The sequence below is a fragment of the Engystomops pustulosus genome, chromosome 10, assembly GCF_040894005.1.
Source record: "Engystomops pustulosus chromosome 10, aEngPut4.maternal, whole genome shotgun sequence".
Taxonomy (NCBI): Eukaryota; Metazoa; Chordata; class Amphibia; order Anura; family Leptodactylidae; genus Engystomops; species Engystomops pustulosus.
Window position 1 is genome coordinate 43,206,647 of NC_092420.1, and position 19,771 is coordinate 43,226,417.

Consider the following 19,771-nt stretch of genomic DNA (forward strand, 5'->3'; position numbering starts at 1 on the left):
CAAAAAATATGGTATTCTCGGGGACTGCTGCCAGTGAAGTGTGTGGTACCACTGGTAATAGCTTTAGTACACTCATTGACAGCTCAGAGGTCATGGACCATCCTACATGTATCCGGCTGTCCTTACTGGGTCTTTTTCTTGACCGGGAACAGGATAATCATCACTGGGCTAACAGGGGAGGAGTCCCACATCAATTCTACCACAAAAGGAACTAACCCTGTCTTGGAGAGGGTGTGCTTGCTGACGTCCTCGTCCGTTCCCATCCCCCTGTTGAGGGTGTCTCCTTTTCCTGGAGTGTGGGCACTGATTTCAGTCCTTTCACTAATGTCTCTCCTCCTCACCATTTAAACATGCCCCCTTGAGCTTGGATGCTCATGGGACCGCAACTTCTCTCAGCCTCACTGTGGCAGTGGTCTGTGAAACTGCCCATCCTGGTCTCTGTTCCCCCTGGCTTTCGGTAACAGTCTTGTTGGTCTCTCTGTATGGCAGTCCGGCAGAGACGTCTCTAGTCCGTTAACAAAACAGCTGACAAGTGCACTAGATGTACACTACACTGTCAGGTCATAGGCCATGCGTCCAAAAGCTGCAACAGTTCCCCGTGGAACACTAACACTAACTGTTTACGTCTCTGCTTTATCTCATCCTGACATATGGGATTCTCTCTTAACGATCTTTAGCCCAGCGTTCTGTGCTATCTATAAAGTTCTGTGTAGACTCCAACGTCTCAACAAAAGTAAGGTACACTTAAATGAAGTGTTGGTGTTTAGTCAAAAAGGAAAGAAAAGTCATAGGCTCTGTCATAGAGTTGGGGGTTTGTCCTTGCTTATTCTGTTCATGGAGGACAGGGGGACATCTGCACCATCTTAGAATGACATTATATGTGTCAGGACTTGAACCTGCGGACTCCACTGTCCCAGGCTGCATCTTTAGCCTAGTTTTGGATTTTCCAGTTCCTAGTTCCTGTTTCCATGGCCTTGCTCCACCGATCCCTAGATTGCACTTCCTATTTAAACCCAGCCTTACCTATACATCCTTGCAAGATTATTGTGCTTCCAGCCTGCGGTGTAGCTTGTCTCCTTCTCTCCTGCAATTGACTCCTCTATTGTGCAACGACCACTGCCTTCTCCCTCAATACCGATGCTTACCTTCTGTGCTACGACCTCCGGATTCCTCCTGACTATGATACCTGCCTGCATCTCTGTACTGATGAGCCTCTCCTGTGTCCCGACCTCTGGCCTTACTGACTACGATTCTTGCCTGCAATAACTCAAGTAAGTTACAACACTTAGACTCCAAAACCAAACCTAGATCGTTACAATATGACATAAGCAGGGCACACTGCATTCTTGCATCACAAGCAGAATCCTTCAAGACTTCAAGACTGTCAGCTGAGACACCGGGCCTCCACCTTTTCTAAACTTACAAGGTTGCCAGCCTGTCAGATCTTTGAGATGAGACAACAATACACAGACATCGCAGCAATATGCCCCCTCGCTCTCCCACTAGTTTACACCACAAACTCCAAAAAACAAGTACCAGAAATATTGAAACTTTTTTTTACACATAATACTTTTTCTATAATCAACAGAATTCTTTCAACAGAAATCTGGAATTAGTGAAAATGATTCCAGACATCTATCATGAGTCTTCAGGGGTGTTCAGCTAACCCTAAGACAAAAACCAGTTGTTTTCAACAATCATTTTCCTCAACCAGCCTCTTTGGCTACCAACATAGTAGAGTCATGGGCAATTAACTTGAGGGACTTGGGAAAATCACATGCTCCATGTTATTGAACCAGGGCTCAGACAAAAGTAAACTGTTTTAAGATGGCCGCCACCAAAGGATGGTAGGGTGTATCATCTTCTCTAACCACCTGGTACAGGGGTGTGACTAGTGACATGGTGTGGGGAAAATCTGCAGATGCAACAATTATAACAAGTCTCTCCTGACTCCCTGAATCCATCCCTCTGCTGATATGGGTTAAGGGGGTGTAGTCTAACAAGGTGTTGGTCTGGATCCTAGACACCATATTTTTTCCTTTTTTCAGGGAGGAAAAAACATAAAATCTCTTTTTCTCAAATTCTCTCAACATCAAAAACTTTGAAATGTCCCTTATCTCCTGTCCCTTTTTCAGCGGGCACTCTGAAAGATACTTGTCACTCTGTCCTGGTCCATCCGTCAAACCCACAGGCTCTAAGTGTCTGTTTGGAAAATCTGATCAAGTTTTCTCATTTGTACATTCAAGGGATCATCTGACATCCAAAACCTTCAAAACTTCTCTACTACTTTTCACCTCAATGCCACCAGCTCTTATATTCCATTATGTCATCTTTGCACTTTTCCATCAGTCCTTCTACATACCTCTCACCCTCAACAACCAACTGTCTACTTACATCAAGCCAACTGTCTGTGCATCTTTCTCTTCATGTGAGACACTATCTGAGTCCTTGCTTGGTACGCAGTGCGCTACACATCATAAATGTCTACAACTGCAACACTGCCAAATGAACCTGTCCCCACAGACACAGAGGTTTATCAACGGATGGCTACACCTCGATTTACTGACCCAAAAGAGACTAAACACCCGAGTCTACCACAATGGACTCTACACTGAGTCACTGCCTGACTAGACTGACTTTATACCAAGTCACTGCCCTCAGATTGACCCTCCACTCGACAAGTGCTTACAGTCCCACAAGACTGTTCAGACTTCCACAAGGGAGTGGAATGCACACCTGGCCAGGGCATGTCTCTGCAAATCAGTGACCACTATGGGCAACCATTAATGGTACCAGTCAAACAGTATTATAGACACTATGATAATCTGACCATCACCAACAGAATACAAAAGTCTAGTCACCTTACAAGTGTTTCTTTGCCACAATTAATGTGAGCATACTGCCATATGTGGACATTTACAGGCAACTCATACATAATATCACACAAGGAAATGACAAAGCGCTCTTTGTCAGTTCTGGTCACTGGCCAATTGGAGTTCTGTGGAGGTCACCTCAATAGTCAAATGTCCAAATTTAGTACTCCTACCCAGGAACGCCAATGTAAAAGATCGTTATCTAGGGCTCAAAACTGCCCTTATCAGTTGTAAGGTGACTTTCAAATGAACCCTTTTTAGCCAAAAATGGCTAAATGGATGAGAGCAGACACTAAGACACACCAGTCTCTTAGAAATGCAGACTCACAATGTTTATTAGTGTGCAGCCGCATATATAAAACACAGAAAATGATCTACTTAGGGGCGTGAAAAGGTGATAAAATACTTATCTCCCCATAAATTCACTTTCCCAAAACATGCAGATGAACTTTCATATTAGTTCTCACACAGAGCACTGTATCCAGGGAGACAGGATGTTTTTACTAAAAGTCCTGAGAAGAAGACTCCGATGGCTCCTCGGTGAGGCCAAAACATAAGATAAGCAGGTGCTGAAGCAAAAATATAGGACAAGAGTCAAGGACAGTCAAGGACAGAACTGTCTCTCAGCAGATTAAAAAAAAGATGTTTGAATCATGAGATGAATAGACATTTTTACAATATGGCTGACAGTGGTCGGCATGACCCCCGGACTGAGACAAAATTGCGACCGCTTGGTCCAAACAAACTCACAGCAACAAACTACAAACACAGCTAACATAACATGCATAATAAGATTTTTACATAATCATGGACAATTCAATGTGTAGTACAATGTTTATAAAACAGAAGGTTCCATTTGATAAATAGTACATCAGCAAGTACATCAGCAAAACTCTTCTAATATACTTACTTCTGATTTTTGTCTGCTTTAACAGTGGAAATATGAAAATGCGAAAACTACAAGGAGAAATGCTGGGTCGATGTCATTAGACATGTATTGGCAAGGTCACAAGAGAATAGCAAACTTCATCCTGTGTATTTGTTTTGAACATTTTATTATACTTACTTGGTTTCAAATAATATTGCAATTTAATCTTATACATTTATTTGTTTGTAAACTGAAAAATTGTGAAGTTTTACAATGTATCTCCTGTTTTAATTCTGTGTGGTTTTCGAGAAAACTGCTTGTTTTCTTCGCATGGATGAATTTCAATTCAAGGCGCTGTGATGGATTCACAGCACAGTAATAAAAGCTGTCGAGCTGTGTGTCCTGTGTGTCGTACATGATCAAGGGCTGAATTACATCCACAGCCCACATATATTTAGAGAACAGTAAGGAATTGAAATTAAATTTGAAAAATTGAAATTAAAAAATTGTATGCATTCACTGAAATTGGACACCACTTTAGATTACAGAAATGGCTATAAAAAGATTCATAATTAGACAATTAGATGACCTTAATTGGTCCATTCTAAAACTGCATTTTGTATTAATCCATCATTCTGTGAGTACAAAACAGTAGACATGTGGTTTCATATTCTAAATTGTGATGTTGGACATTCCACTTAATGGTAGTTGTTAAATGTATTGTGTCATTATTTTTCATTTATATGGTGCCATTCATTGTCCACTGCTGTCCACTGCACTGATCTTGTACTGCTAAATGTATTAAATGCATTAGGGCAACTCCAATACAAGCAAAAAATGTCTTTGTTCATAATGGGGGACAGTGTTACATATGCAGTATTTTATGATAAATTAGCACAGTGTGGAAAAGGAAAAAATAAAGTAATGGTAAGAAATCCCTCTTTACATTTTTTACATCTAAAAAAAAGACAGCAATTATTACAAAGTTAAAATGAGTTATTTACCTCCTTCTATTCTTTGTTTCTAACTGGATATATTGATGGATAGTTTCATGGGCATATATTGAAAGTTGTGATTTAAACTCATAGCAAACACAAAGTATCCCAAGCAACTGAATGAACATATACAGACTGTATGTATATTTTACCATCAAGGCTGAAAAGCAAAGCAACATTTTAAATATGTAAACAGATCTTTAAAAAAAATCATCACTTTCTGTTTGACAGGAGGATGTGTGCTTTCCACAAGGAATGAAAATATGTCTAGGGATTTAAGATTTGGGGGAATGTTTCTTTGCAGACTGTCCCAATAAATTTATTTGTATGATGATAACAATCAGTCCTCTAGATCAAGGTCTGGCTGCAAAAGTTGGTAAATTTCTTGAAAGCTTGGCCGGTCTTTGGCATCTCTTCGCCAACAGCTCAACATGAGCTTATAAATCTTGTTAGGACAAATTTCTGGCTGAGGAAGGTATACCTGGTAAAATAGATACATATGTATGCGTTATAATTTTATCATATATATTTCCTAAAATAAATATTTTAGTGTACAACCAGAATCTAGGCAAAAACAGAATAAAAAGATTTGAAGAATTATACAAATTTTACGATATGTACCTGTTTCCTTTGATCCCGAAAAAACTCTCCAGTGTTCTCAATCACCTGCTCATCAGACATGTCGCTATATGGCTGTTCTTGACAAAAAGTCAACATTTCCCATAAGGTCACTGCATATGCCCAAACATCACTGGCAGTTGTGAACTTTCCCTGTAGAATTATACACAATAGATTATAGAGGGACTGTGTCAATGCAGACTACATGGGTTCTGCTTTACTGACATATGTTACACAAGCAACAAGTGGATGATCATTAGAAGGCAATTTCTACTTCCACTAAAGCGATTTTTTTCAGAAAGAAAATGTGAAACCATCACAGTTTGCTAATACTTTATTCTAGGTGTCACCTGCTTTTGCTCTTTTTTTACTGTTAGTGACTGCCCCATGGGACTGGTAAAATCTCTTCAACCTTAGGCCACATGCTCAGGAATGTGTGCACATCACAGGGAGCTAACAACAGACCAATGGTCTATTGTCCGTGGCCTGAAGGTTTTCGAAATGTGAGGTCCAATTATGCTCTGTTGACATGTGAAAAGAATGCACATGCCTGACTTTTGTAGCTTCGGCAGTCGGTCGGGTTTTGGTAACCACTGCTGTGTTTATGAGCGCATAGAAATCCAGGATAAAGTTTGCTTGTCATTGAAACAATGACTAGCACATGTCCCTAAACAGCATTTCAGGATATGAGGCCTTACTATTGTCTGAGATTTAATGATTAAAGCCTGTATTGTCTGTAACCTTTGGAGGTAAGCAAATAATGGGGTACATTTACTAGGAAACTGCACTAAAAGTGCTCTCTGTCTGTGTATAATGCTTCGTGCTCCAGATTCATTAAAAAAAGTGCAACAGAAATCATGAATCTGGTGCTTCCCTGCACTGGCCGACGGAGTTACCAACTTTAACATGGGGCACCTTTAACATAGGGTGTGCAACAGATGCGTGGTTCGAATGAGCACTGGAACATCCCCTATTTTGTGTTGCATGGTGCCTAATGCCACTGCGCCACAAAATGGTTGCGTGCAACACATTTCTTGGAGCAGACACTCCTTAAATACCTGTGCAAGCAATTAACGCTAGAAAGAATGTGCAAAGTCCAACAGAAAACTGGTGGAAAGCCCTAAGTAAATGTGCCCCAATAGGTAACATGAATATTCTAGTTTCACAAACTCAGCATTTTGCTGGATGGGGGAAAAGAGGATTGGGCAGGGGCATAACTAAGAGAGGAAAGGCCCCATAGCAAACTTTTGAATCGGGTCTCCTTTCCTCTTAATAAAAAATGAATATTACGCTCATATGTACACACACACAAACAATTAAATACCTACATACATAAACATACAGTTCTTCACTCATACACACACATTTACACACTTACACACATATGGAAACATATAGAGCATATACACATCACATATACACACACATACAGTGCTATGTACAGATGTACAACATATATATATATATATATATATATATATACACACATACATTGGTACTGAACAGAAGCCACATATTGAACAGGAGCAGTTGAGCCAAGCGCACAGTTTAGTATAGAAGGCAGAGCCACTCTCTGCAACACTGCTGAGTGTAGAACACACTGGAATAGGCTTAGATGAGACCCCCAAACACACATACCGCTTGATACTATAAACATAGGACTATACAGTCCTGTTCAATGCTTGAATGTAGGCGGCATTGACTGTGAGTTTAGCAGGGAAAGTTGTTCACTATACTGGTTAGTGTGTGGCACAGCATCATTTTGTCTCTATCAAACAGTCAATATTCCCAGCACCAGCACAGCCCTCGTGTGGCCCTCCAGAATGGGCATATATTGCAGTCTTAAAACTCTACCTTTTTTTTCTTGGGGAAGTGGAGGGAGCTATTGTGTTATTGTTTTTAAATTGTAGATTGCACAATTTTGTTCTGGTACATTGCAAAACTAAAACTATGGTCTGGGCCTATGTGAGGCTTTTATTATAACTATATGCAATGTACAGCGTAGCAAGCTCTGTAAGATGTACATGGAGGGGCTGGGTTAACATATCATGAATTGATCCTATATTTTGGTGTATATATATATTCCTATATGGATCTGTATATTTATCAAACGATAAAACAGGCACAGTTACAGATCCAGGCACTGTGACAGTGGTAATCCTCTTAAATTTGTTATCCATGGCCTCCTTCCTTTTAAAATTAACTTATCAAACTTATGCTAATGAGCCAGAGGGGCTATTCTTTCTCCTCTGTGTTCTGACTTTACAAACTGTTACACTCACCCCCTCCCCCTGCTTCCTTGGCACTTGTGCAGTCATAAGGAAGTGGTTACTGCACAATTGAGAAGGGAGAGTGTAGGATGGGGTTGCTTAAACAGTTTAACAGCCTGTTAAGTGAGACATAGAGGGGCAAGGGCAGCCCCTTAGGTTCATTAGTATAATTTAAAAGGTGATTTTTAAAGGAAGGAGGCAATGGGTAACAAATATCAGTAGATTATATGTTTCATCGATACATGGTAGTGCAAGGGTTGCTCACGCTGCAGTTGAAAGCACTGTGGACATTCAACATTTATTTTATAGTGTATGTCCCTGGCCAATGAAGGATGTTTTAGGCTGGATTTACTAAGTCATAGTAAAATTATTATTTATGTATGTATTTATTTATTGAGTACCATTAATCCCATGGTGCTGTGTAATCAGTAATGGCTTCACATACATTACAGAGATCAGGAGAAAATTGGAAGGAGGACCCTGCTTGTTAGGGCTCACAATCTATATGGGAGGGAAGATGGAGACATGAGGTGAGGGAGCAGAGAAGTTATTGTGCATTGTAGGCGATCCTGAACAGGTGGGTTTTCAGGTTACATACTAAGGTTTGGAAAGTGTGGGACAGTCTGACACATTTTAGTAGAGAGTTCCAAAGTATGGAAGATGCAGAGTAGGGTTAGTCAGTCCTGGATACTGTTGTGAGAAGAGAAAATGGTAATAGAGGGAAGCTGAAGGTCCTGTGAGGAACGAATATTACGTGTGGGGCGGTATTGGCTGATGAGCTCAGAGATATATGGTGGGCAGGGCTGCGCTATGGGTAGGCAAAGTGGGCAATTGCCAGGGGCCCTCTGAAAGGGGAGAATCTCTTGTTTCAAAGGAATCTTGAATTTTGTTTCAAGGTGCGGGGGGAGTGGGGTGGGGGAAGTTGCTTATCAGGTCGCAGAGGAGTTGCAGCGTCAGAACCCGGAGCTTGATGGTGGTCCAGAAGGAGTAAATGGATGAGAGAATATAAAAAATGGTGCGGGGTTGAATGGATTGACGCGCTATATCCAGAGTAAGATAATAGGAATTTTATTGGTATAATTTAACAACGCGTTTCAACACCGTAACGGTGTCTTCATCAGGTCAGAGACTGTGGTATTAGCATAAGATGAAACAAAACGAGACAAAACAAGAACATAAAGAGTAAGTTAGTAAATTAGTAGTGGTTAGTAATGATAAGTTACGTTAAGCATGAGTATAGAAATATTGGATACAAAATATTAAATACAATTGAATAAGTACATATCTATGGTGATGAACAGATGAAAAGTAGATAAAAAAATAGATAAAAGTAGACTTAATTAAAATAAAAAGATTGTATAATCAGCGTCAAAAATGCAAATGAGGTAGTTATGGATGAGTACATACATGTGTATATGAATGATGTCAGGCTTGCGGGTTGTGGATCCTCTGGACCACTGCAGACGAAGACTCAAGCCACTACCTGGGACCGGAGTCTAAGTGGTACCCGGTTTTCACCAGAGCCCGCCGCAAAGCGGGTTAGACAAGCTGTGGCATGGTACCACCAGGTCGTTCCTCAGACGTGACTTCTCTGCAGTGGCGGCCGAGGTTGAGGATACAAGAACGGCAATCAATCTCGTGGTCAAAGTCCAGGCACAGGGTAGGTGGCAAAGATGCAACGTCAGAGTTCAATCCGGAGTCAGCAACAGGAGGTCCAAGCAGAGGGGTATGGGAACACAGCACACAGGACAGCAGCACGGAGGATCACTGGTACACGGGAACACAGAGGAGCTCAGGTAACACAGGAACACGGAGGGACACAGGAACGTAGTAGACACAGAAACGCAGGAGACACAGGAACGCAGGCAAATCACAGTAAAGCTTTCTCTCAGGCTGTGAGGCACAAAGATCCGGCAGGGCTTGCATGAAGAGAATGGCTTATATAGAATTGGGCAATATGGCCAGCGCCAATTAATGGCGCGCTGGCCCTTTAAATCTGGAGAAGGAGCCGCGTGCGCGCCCTTGCAGTCGGGGATGCGCATGCACCGCGGAGGGGAGCGAACCGGGACAGATGAGACACGCTGGCGGCGCGCTGGCGGGGCAGAGCAGCACGGTTGAGCGGGACCACCCGTGACAAATGATAATACATGAGATGAAATAAAATTGAAAATGAAATGATATGGAATAGATGTAAAATAAGTAGTGGAGTAAGAGGGTTGAATGGTGGAATTTGTAGGGGTGGAATGAGTTGCATTGGGTTAAAATAGGGAGATGAGTTGGAGGAGGTACAGTGAACTCATTCAAGTCATATATCATAGTTATGTGTAGTCATATATAATATAATATAAATATAAAAAGTCATATACAGGCGGTCCCCTACTTAAGAACACTTGACTTACATACGACCCCTAGTTACAAACGGACCACTGGATATTAGTAATTTATTGTACTTTAGACCTAGGCTACAATAAACAGCTGTAACAGTTATCAAAGGTGTCTGTAATGAAGCTTTATTGTTAATCTTGATTTTTATGACAACCCAACATTTTTAAAATCCAATTGTCACAGAGACCAAAAAAGTTCTGTCTGGGATTACAATGATAAAATATACAGTTCTGACTTACATACAAATTCAACTTAAGAACAAACCTACAGACCCTATCTTGTATGTAACCCGGGGACTGACTGTATCATTAAAACATGGCAGACAAATAGCATTAATGGCAGACAAATAGTATTCAAAAGAAATTAATTCATTCATTCATTAAGTTTGAGGGTAGACTAGATGTTGTGATGGATAGTGTACCTGCAGGAGGGGGGGGGGGGGGGGTTCGGGGTCCTGCAGGGGGGTGGTAGAACTCTGTAGGGGAGTAGGGGAGCAGGCGGGTGGTGATGAGACTCGGTGGAGAGAGGGGCTTAGGGTACATTCACACATTCTCCATAGAGAATAGCAGCGCATGGCCGCACACACGCCGAAAGATAGAGCATGCTCTATCTTTTTGCGGTGTGCGGGCCGGATCAGCACCATATCTGCGCTATTGCCGTCTATGGGGACGTACATGCGGCCGCAAATTTGGGCGTTATCTGCCCAATTATCTGCCCAGATACTGGAACTGACCAATCGGAGCACATCGGATTCTAGACACATATGCTTAATCCTTGCCCACTATGATGCTGCATGACACATAACCACACCCTTTTTACCCTTCTGTCTAAAGTTTGCTAACACGGAAATAAAGTTAGTCTTGTTGTGCTGAGTGTTACGAGCTTGTTTGAGATTAGACTGAATAACCTTATATCAGATTCTTTCTTGAAAATGTGCACACTTGCTCTGTCTAATTTGAGGTGACTGACCTGACTGGTTAATTGTCGATTACGACCCCGACAATTTGGCGCTCAACTGTGGGGCGTGGCCTAAGCCTCTGAGCCCCTGGGGACCCGCACTAACACCCGGTGGACGACCCCTGACGCTCCCGGAGGAGATCTGATCAATCTCATAGGAACACGGTAAGTCTATGTATATAATATATATACAGTACTTATCTGTGTATCCGAGGGCGTGAGGTAGTAGTCTCCGGACCCTACGGGTGTTCGGGGTGACTGTCTGAGTGGTGGTGATTTCTCTTTGTCTGAGCACCATGCTCAGAACCGTGACACAAGGAAGACGACTTATTTTCGTTTTCAAACACCACCCCAGCTCCGTCAGTCACTCTGATAATTTCTGCCCGGAAAGTGAAAGTAAATTTGTGCGTTGCCGTCTGGTTATTTAAAGTTGTATTTTGATCAGGAAAAGAATATTTAGAGACGTAACTAAGTAATGTCTAGTGATATCGGCCATCAGAGTAGAGAAATACGCCATGACGGGTGTCAGGACCTGAAACAAGGTGAACTGGGTGGGTGTAGTCAAGTAGGAACTTCTCATTAGGAGAGTTACCTGCATAGAGTACCGTAGTGGATACCGTTGTTCTGGTTGGGGACCAGACCACCGTGTGAGCCTGTATATTGGTTAGGACAGAGTAACAACGTGACGCACGTGTGGAAAGGATTTTGATTCAACGGGGATCACTGTGTTGAGCGAGTGGCCACGCCAACATAGTACTCTATTACGTAGACAGAATGTTACGTCTCATAAAAAAGAAACACAGCCCCCCACCCCCGGGAGCACAGACGGCAACCCAGTTAGTGGAGCAGAGAGAAGGTAAAAAGTGTGTGAAGTGTGCAAAAGATTTGTACAAGTTTGTAGAACAGCCAAAGTCAGGTAGATTACAGCACACACTGTGGAAGACCATCTTAGATGGTAGTAAAGGGTCCTTAGAGGACAAGGGGCTGTTAGAGTCAGCGCAAGCCCACTTTAGGGTAGCGAAGAAGTTGAAGGATGAAGGTTGGTCGGAGGTGAAAGGAGAAGGTGGCAGTGAAGGGGCAGAAATGATTTACGGATATGTAAAATGTGAATCACAAAGAGTTAAAAATTGTAATGAAAAAGATGTATCTAAAATGGCCGCCATTCCTCTTGGCGCGCCACCGCCCTATAATGGCGTCGGTTTAAGTCCGGAAGGGTGGACATGTGACGTATATGGAATTCAGAACCCGGATGGGGTGGAGATTTGTCGTCAGTATTGTGCTCCACGCCCACATAGACACAGCCCCAAATCCAGCGGAAGTGGGGTATGCCCCTCTTCCGGTAGCGGCCATCTTATTTTTCAGTGGCGGCCATTTTAAGTTATATTCCCTTCAAGTCCCTGAAAGTTAATTGCCTATGACTCTACTATGTTGGCAGCCATAAAGGCTGGTTGTGGGTAACAGTGGAGCACCATTGAAGGGCCTGAACAGATTTCTGAGATAAACGCCGGCTGAGATGATTTCATCTTATTTCAGTTCTCTGTTCGGATTATTCTTCTTGGATGTGCAACGCTGTTTGTTTGGGTATGGTCATCTCTGATTATTAAAATTTATTTAATCCCGACAATTAGAGAAAAATTACTATAAAAAGTGTTGCAATGTCTCTGGTACCTGCTTTGTGGCGTTTAAGGGGTTAACAAAAGGTTGGGGGCTGTTGGAGCTGCGTTTTGTGAAGACATGTACATGGCCTTGACGCTGAAGTTCTCCAAAAGTCTAGGGCTCTGCCTGAGCTGTGTTATCAGTGTGTGTTTTGTTCTGACCTTGACGCTACAGTAAGCTGAAGTTGTTTACAGAAGGAGGAACAGACTAAGCAAGAACAAGCCCCCCAACTGTATTACAGAGCCTATGGCTGACTTTTGTTCGTTTTTGATTAAAAACCAACATAATTGTACCTGGATTTTGTTGAGATGTTGGAGTCTGGACAGAAGTTTATAGATAGTTAAGAGAATCCTATATGTCTGGATGAGATAAAGCGGGGACGCACACGGTAATGGAAGAGTTCCATTGGAACGGTTTGCAGCTTTGGGACACATGGGATGATGACCTGAGAATGTAGTGTACATCTGTTTTGTAATGGGTTGTTACCAAAGGTGTTAACGACTGGAGACATCTCTACCAGACTTGTGTAAACAGGAACTGATAAGATTGTGACTGAAAGCCAGAGGGAAACAGAGACCAGTTTCACAGACCACGGCAAAGTGACACTGACAACATTTCCGGAAGTCTCAACCGACCGACCCAAGTGGGCCAAACAGAGTTAGTGCCTGTTATTGTAGAACTGACGTGTGACTCCCCTGCTAGCCCAATGATGATTTTAACCCATTTCCGGTCAAGGAAAAGACCCAGAAAGAACAGCCGGACGCATGTAGGATGGTCCAAGACTTCTAAGCTGCCAATGAGTGTACTGAAGCCCAGTGGTCCCTAGCCCAAACTGGCAGCAGTCCCTGAGAGTGACATATTATTCATTGTTATTGATTTGGCAAATGTTCTCTCTGTGCCCCTATATGAAGATTGCCAGTAACTATTTGCCTTTACCAGTCCAGTATTCCAGTATACCTGATGTAGACTCCCACAAGGGGGGTAAAACTCACTCAGCCAATACCCCACGGCCCTACAGGGAGTAGACTTGCAGACTAGCCCTTTACTGGATGTTCTCCTTTTCAGTATGCGGAGGACCTTGGTTTGCCAGGATGCATTTATTGACCTTATGTGTTTTCTGTTCCAGAAGGGTTGCAAAGTTTCCAAAGACAAGCTCCAGTACTGCCAGGAGAAAGTGGTCTTCCTAGGCCACTGCTTCTCAGCCACAGGCAAATACCTGGCAGAGGAAAGAAATCTGGCAATCCAGAATATGCCCCTTTTCCGGCAGTGGCCATCTTGGTACTCCTGCAGAGACCCGGTGCAGCCACTGTATCCGCTTCTCACTTCTTCTGGGGCCTACTACCAAGGCCCAAACGCTTCGGAAGAGAGTTCATCCCACCCCTCACAGGCGCTAGGCCTGTTTCCAGTCAAGTATGACACCCGTGCTCACAAAAAGGGCGACCAGGATCAGCAAGCCCAGACCACCTATGCCTGTCAACTACTACCCTCAGCCACCAGTACCCCATGCATCTCATCCGTGGCAGACACCACAACAGCAAGGACACTTTGGATCCAACAACCAGAGACATCGCCCTACCTGCTGGATTTGTGGAAGACAAGGCCATGTCAAAAGAGACTGCAGGTCCAGACCCAGTCAACGCCCCTGAGATGACTACAGACCGCGCCAAAGTGGACCTAGATGTGATGACTTTAGAGGGTCCCAGAATAGACCCAGATCTGATGACTATAGAGGGTCCCAGAATAGACCCAGACCTGATGACTATAGAGGATCACATGATGAACCCAGGTACCTGGACCAAAGGTACCAAGAACCAAGACCACAGGATTCAGGATCTCCCTACCAATTATGAAGTTCAGGCCAACCTGTGCCCTGCTTTACAAGCGCTTCAAAGCTTTACCCCAAAACAGCTTGTGGATCCATTGTCCTCCCATTGGACGTACACCCCACAAGATTTCTAGTGGACACAGGGGCGGCCACCTCGGTTATCTCCTCACTTAACCTCCCAAGTACTGTGGAACTGTCTGATGACTTCTTGTCCTTTATTGGCATTACTGGCACCACTGCTGAGTCCCCCCTCACTGTTCCTGTCCCCATTGGATCTTTCCTGATGTCATGGCTTGCTTCCTGGTGTCAGATACCTGCCCCGTCAAGCTTCTAGGAGCAAACCTTCTTCAATGTCTCAGAGCTTCTATCAATTATACCCCCCAAGGTCTTCAGCTTGAATTACGTGACCCCAGGTCAGAAGAGGGAACTATGGACAGATGTGTACTTAAAGCTCTCCCTCTGATACTTCAGCAAATTCATCAACCTGATCCCCTCTATGAAGTCCCGGACCGGGTCTCAGCCCAACTCCCCTCCTCACTCTGGTCTACTGGACCTGACGACGTAGGACTTCTACCAGTCCCTCCATTGATGGTATATCTAAAAGAAGGGGCTCAGCCCCCGAGGATACCTCAGTATCCTCTGAAGATGGCTCAAGAACAAGGCCTCTACACCCAGATTGCCGCTATCTGTTTGCCTTCACCTCCTGTGGAAGCCAACTCACTTGGACAAGGTGCCCCCAAGGTGCCCAGAACAGCCCTAACCAATTTACTCAGGCTATGAAGACTGTCTTGTCTCCCTGAAATGCTGAACATTCTCAAGTTACTCTTCTACAGTATGTGGATGATCTTCTCCTCTGTGCTGACTCCAAACCACTGCTGGAACAAGAGTCATTGTCTCTCCTACTATTCCTCTCTACAGCCAACTGCAAAGTTTCTAAGGATAAAGTTCAATGGTGTCATGCAAAGGTCATTTTCCTTGGACATTGTGTCTCTCAAGGGGCCAGACACCTCACAGAAGACAGGAAATCGGCCATTGCCAAGTTACCATTTCCTTCCGCCATTAACCAACTCCAGTCTTTCTTGGGACTCATCACCTACTGCAGACAATGGATTCCGGATGCATCCAGGCTTATGCAACCCTTGTATGACTGTTTAAAGTCAGGAGGACCACAAGGTGCTTCACCTCTGGTCCTCCCACATCTACAAGACTGTCACCACCAATTGAAGATGGCCATTTCCAGAGCGCCTGCTCTGGGACTTCCAGACTATACCCAGCCCTTCAACCTGTTTGTTTCTGAAAGTGAAGGACATGCAACTGGTGTCCTGGCGCAACAGCATGCTGGGAGACAACGTCCTATTGGATACTACTCTTGCCGTCTGGACCCTGTGGCCAGAACATCTCCTACTTGTTTTGAAAGCAGTTCATGCTGCCCATGCACTTCTAGACAAGACTGCTGACATTATCCTGGGACATGACCTCATCATTCAAGCCTCTCATGATCTGGCGGCAGTCCTTTCTCAGACCCAACCCAGACATCTGGCCCACCAGAGACACCTCAGACTTCAGTGTTCTTTACTTCTGCTTTCACATATCACCTTCAAACGTTGTTCAGTCATCAATCCAGCCACTCTCCTTCCACATTCCTGGGGGGAAGAAGGTGACCCAGAAGTTGCTCCTGAAGTTGAAGATCCTCATGACTGCTTACAAGTTCTTCTTGATGACACTTCAACGCCTCCAGGGGTAACTACCCAGGAATTACCCCATCCTGACCTTGAACTTTGGACAGATGGCTCCAGGTTTGCAGATCAGTCTGGAAGGTACCACACAGGTTATGCGGTAACCACGGAAACACAGGTGGTGAAAGCGGAAGCCATACCAGCCTCCATGTCAGCTCAAGAAGCCGAACTGATAGCCCTCAAGGAAGCCTGTACTTTGGCCAAAGGGAAGACTGTGAACATCAGAAATGACTCAAGGTATGCCCATGGCATTGTCCATGATTTTGGAATAATCTGGAAGAACAGAGACTTCATCACAGCCGCAGGTACCCCAGTGAAGCATGCGGATCTCATCAAGAGCCTGATGGAAGCTCTACAACTGCCTACCAAGGTGGCAGTGATCAAGGTAAAAGCTCATGGGAATGTGAACTCCAAAGCAGCCATAGGAAACTACCTGGCTGACTGCACAGCCAAAGAAGCTGCCATGGGGAATGTGTCATCTGAGTGGCTGGAAAGGATCCCGAAGGAAAAACAAGAGATGACCTACCCCTACATGGTGGCTACTAGAGCCCAGAAGAAGAAAGAAGAAGAAGAGAAGATTATTTCTCCTACCTTTGCTCAGCTACAAGAGGAACAAAAGATGGCCCCAGAAGAAGAACATAAAGCATGGAAAGCATGGAGTGCTGCTTATGAGAATGGACTCTGGACAATACAAGGACTTGTCTGTCTCCCTAGAAAGTTGTACCCCGCCATTGTTGCCTAGTTGCCTGGGTAACACACAGAGGAAAGAACCAAGCATTAGGCTATGCCAAGAAGATGTATTTTGCTCCAGGATTATCTACAGCTGTAAATGCCTACATAAAGGCCTGCTCCATTTGTGCTACTTGCAACCCAGCTCCCACGACCAAAGTATCCTACCAGCACCTGGCCAAGTCAGACTACCCTTTCCAAAGGATCCAAGTTGACCAAATTCAGCTGCCCAAGTCAGGAAGGTATGAATATGCCTTAGTAGCGGTGGACATGTTCTCAGGGTGGCCAGAGGCCTATCCAGTTGCCAACATGACTGCCAAACTTACAGCCAAGAAGAAACTGATTACTGAAATTGCCTGTGGATTTGGAGTACCTCAGGTGATAGAGAGCGACCAAGGACCAGTGTTCACAGGTCGAATCTACACTGAACTATGGCAGATGCTAGGAGCCAACATAGGACTCCACACGCCATATCATCCCCAAAGTTCCGGGAAAGTTGAAAGGATGAATGGGACTTTGAAGAACAAACTGCTCAAGATGACACAAGAAAACCCTAAGGAATGGCCAGAACGTTTGCCCATTGCCCTGTACCATGTCAGACACACCCCAAAAGCCAAACACGGTCTCACTCCCTATAAGATTCTGTTTGGGTCACCCCCTAAGTTGTCAGAAGTTAGGAAGCAACAGTTAGCTGAAGGGATGGATAAAGTTGTTAATTTTGTTGTCCGTTTGTCTCAAGAATTGTCTAACACACATTCTGCAGTTTCTGCTTCTATTCCTGAATCCACAGGTGATACGGTTCATGACTTCCAACCAGGTGACAAAGTATACGTAAAGAAGTACATCCGCAAGAACTGCCTGGACCCAAGGTTTGACGGTCCATACACTGTGATTCTTGTCACCCCCACTGCAGTTAAACTTGAAGGGAAAACCACCTGGACACACGCCTCCCACTGCAGAAGAGACCCGGCTTCACCATGAGGAAACATATCCTTTCTGTATACATGATGTTCTTTAGCTCGTGGTTCAGGATTAACCACATTATGGGTTAATATGCCCCAAAATAAACCACGATCGCCCAATCCATCATCCATGGAGCTAATTTAGGGAAAGATGGGAGGACTCCATGAGTGTAAGTTAGCGTAGTGCAAGCGGGAGGTGAGGTCTTGCTGAAAGGGCAGGCCTTGCCCGAACGTTTGTGAAGTAACCCCACCCCGACCTATCCCCACTCATGGACAACCTCAAAGGTACATTAGAGGAAAAATTTTGTATTTAGGGGGGGTTGTGAAGGGGAATATCTATACATGAGCTTTAAAGTTTTATACATGAAGGGGAATATTTATATATGAGCTTATAGTTTTATATTTTTATACTTTTATACTTTTATATAGCTGGCAAATACAAAAGTAATGCTCAGATATGTTACTTAAGATGGCGCCGGCATCCACTGATACTACACAGCCAACACCCTATTCCTGGAAGTAGATCAACATGTCCGATTCCAAGAAGGCTTCATCACTCATATCTAAACTTAAGGTTTTGACAACGCCCAGGACATTATCTGCCCAGATACTGGAACTGACCAATCGGAGCACATCGGATTCTAGACACATATGCTTAATCCTTGCCCACTATGATGCTGCATGACACATAACCTCACCCTTTTTACCCTTCTGTATAAAGTTTGCTAACACGGAAATAAAGTTAGTCTTGTTGTGCTGAGTGTTACGAGCTTGTTTGAGATTGAGACTGAATAACCTTATATCAGATTCTTTCTTGAAAATGTGCACACTTGCTCTGTCTAATTTGAGGTGACTGACCGGACTGGTTAATTGTCGATTATGACCCCCACACTGTATATCCTCTCGCGCTCCAGCGTCTGGGGTATAGACAGTTGAAAGTTGCGCATGGAGACATTGGTGGACGCTGTGGAGGATCGTGGAGGCGAAATGGACAGAAAACAGCAGGGGTAGTATGCATGGATGCCTCTGAGGCTGCCTAATCTTGGGATGGAGTTGGCGGTCCGCTGCCAGGCGAGCTTTCGCCTGTCCAAGCCCCTGTCTCTCGGCTCCTCCCCACCCAAAATGGGCCTGGGGGCCAGAAGCGTTTCCTTTGAAAAAATTATCATTTTCAAAGCAGGCGGGGGCTACAAACAGCACTTCTAAGAACCTTTTGGATAAAATCAAGTGTAGTACTGTTCTTATAAGTAATTGGCTTGGTTATGGTGGGTGAGGGGAATGTAAACAGATGCACAAGAAGCTCTGAAATAGTATCGGTAAATGATAAAAGTTTGCCAGTATATTTTGTGGATAACACAGCAGGGTGGCGACAAAGTTAACAAGTTTGATGTGGAAGCCATGAAAACAACCCAAAATTCTGCCTGACATAGCTCGTTTGCTAAGGGGACGATGTATCGTTGCAGCTATATGGACGACTTTGGGAGGCAGCTGAGGAGATGATGTGTGGATGTAGCAATGGAGACAACGTGTGGAGACAGCTCTAAAGACGACATGTGGAGGCTGCTATGGACACAATTAAATTTGGATAGTGCCTGTATGTGGCAGTCCAAAAAAGTTTTCAAACCAGAGGAGCAGGTAGGTGGTCCTCCAGAAAAATTTAATAGATTGAGTGCCTGTATGTGGCAGTCCAAAAAAGTTTTCAAACCAGAAGACCGGGTGGGTAGCCCACCAGAAAAATTAAATACATAGAGTACCTGTATGTGGCACTCCCAAAAATTGTTTAAAACAGAGGACCAGGTAGGTGGCCCTCCAGAAAAATTAAAAACATAGAGCAAAAAAAAGCCAGTTTCCTCTGATTTAGTGTACAAAGAGGAGGAAAAGGAGGAAAATGAGGAGGAGG

The 19,771-nt window shown here is 44.0% G+C and overlaps 1 protein-coding gene across 6 annotated transcripts in view; it reads right to left on the minus strand.

Annotated features, from left to right (window-relative positions):
• Positions 1-3,236: 3,236 nt before the first annotated feature.
• Positions 3,237-19,771, minus strand: part of DDR2 (discoidin domain receptor tyrosine kinase 2) — a 440,458-nt gene continuing 423,923 nt past the window's right edge. For 4 of the 6 annotated variants that reach the window (XM_072128535.1, XM_072128532.1, XM_072128533.1 and 1 more), the window contains 2 exons: positions 5,358-5,507; positions 3,237-5,217 (listed from right to left, as the gene is read on the minus strand). In XM_072128535.1, the coding sequence (XP_071984636.1) occupies positions 5,077-5,217; positions 5,358-5,507 (291 nt within the window). In that variant the 3' untranslated portion in view covers positions 3,237-5,076. The remainder of the gene's footprint in view (positions 5,218-5,357; positions 5,508-19,771) is intronic. The other 2 variants (XM_072128536.1, XR_011850418.1) reach the window with 2 other exon arrangements.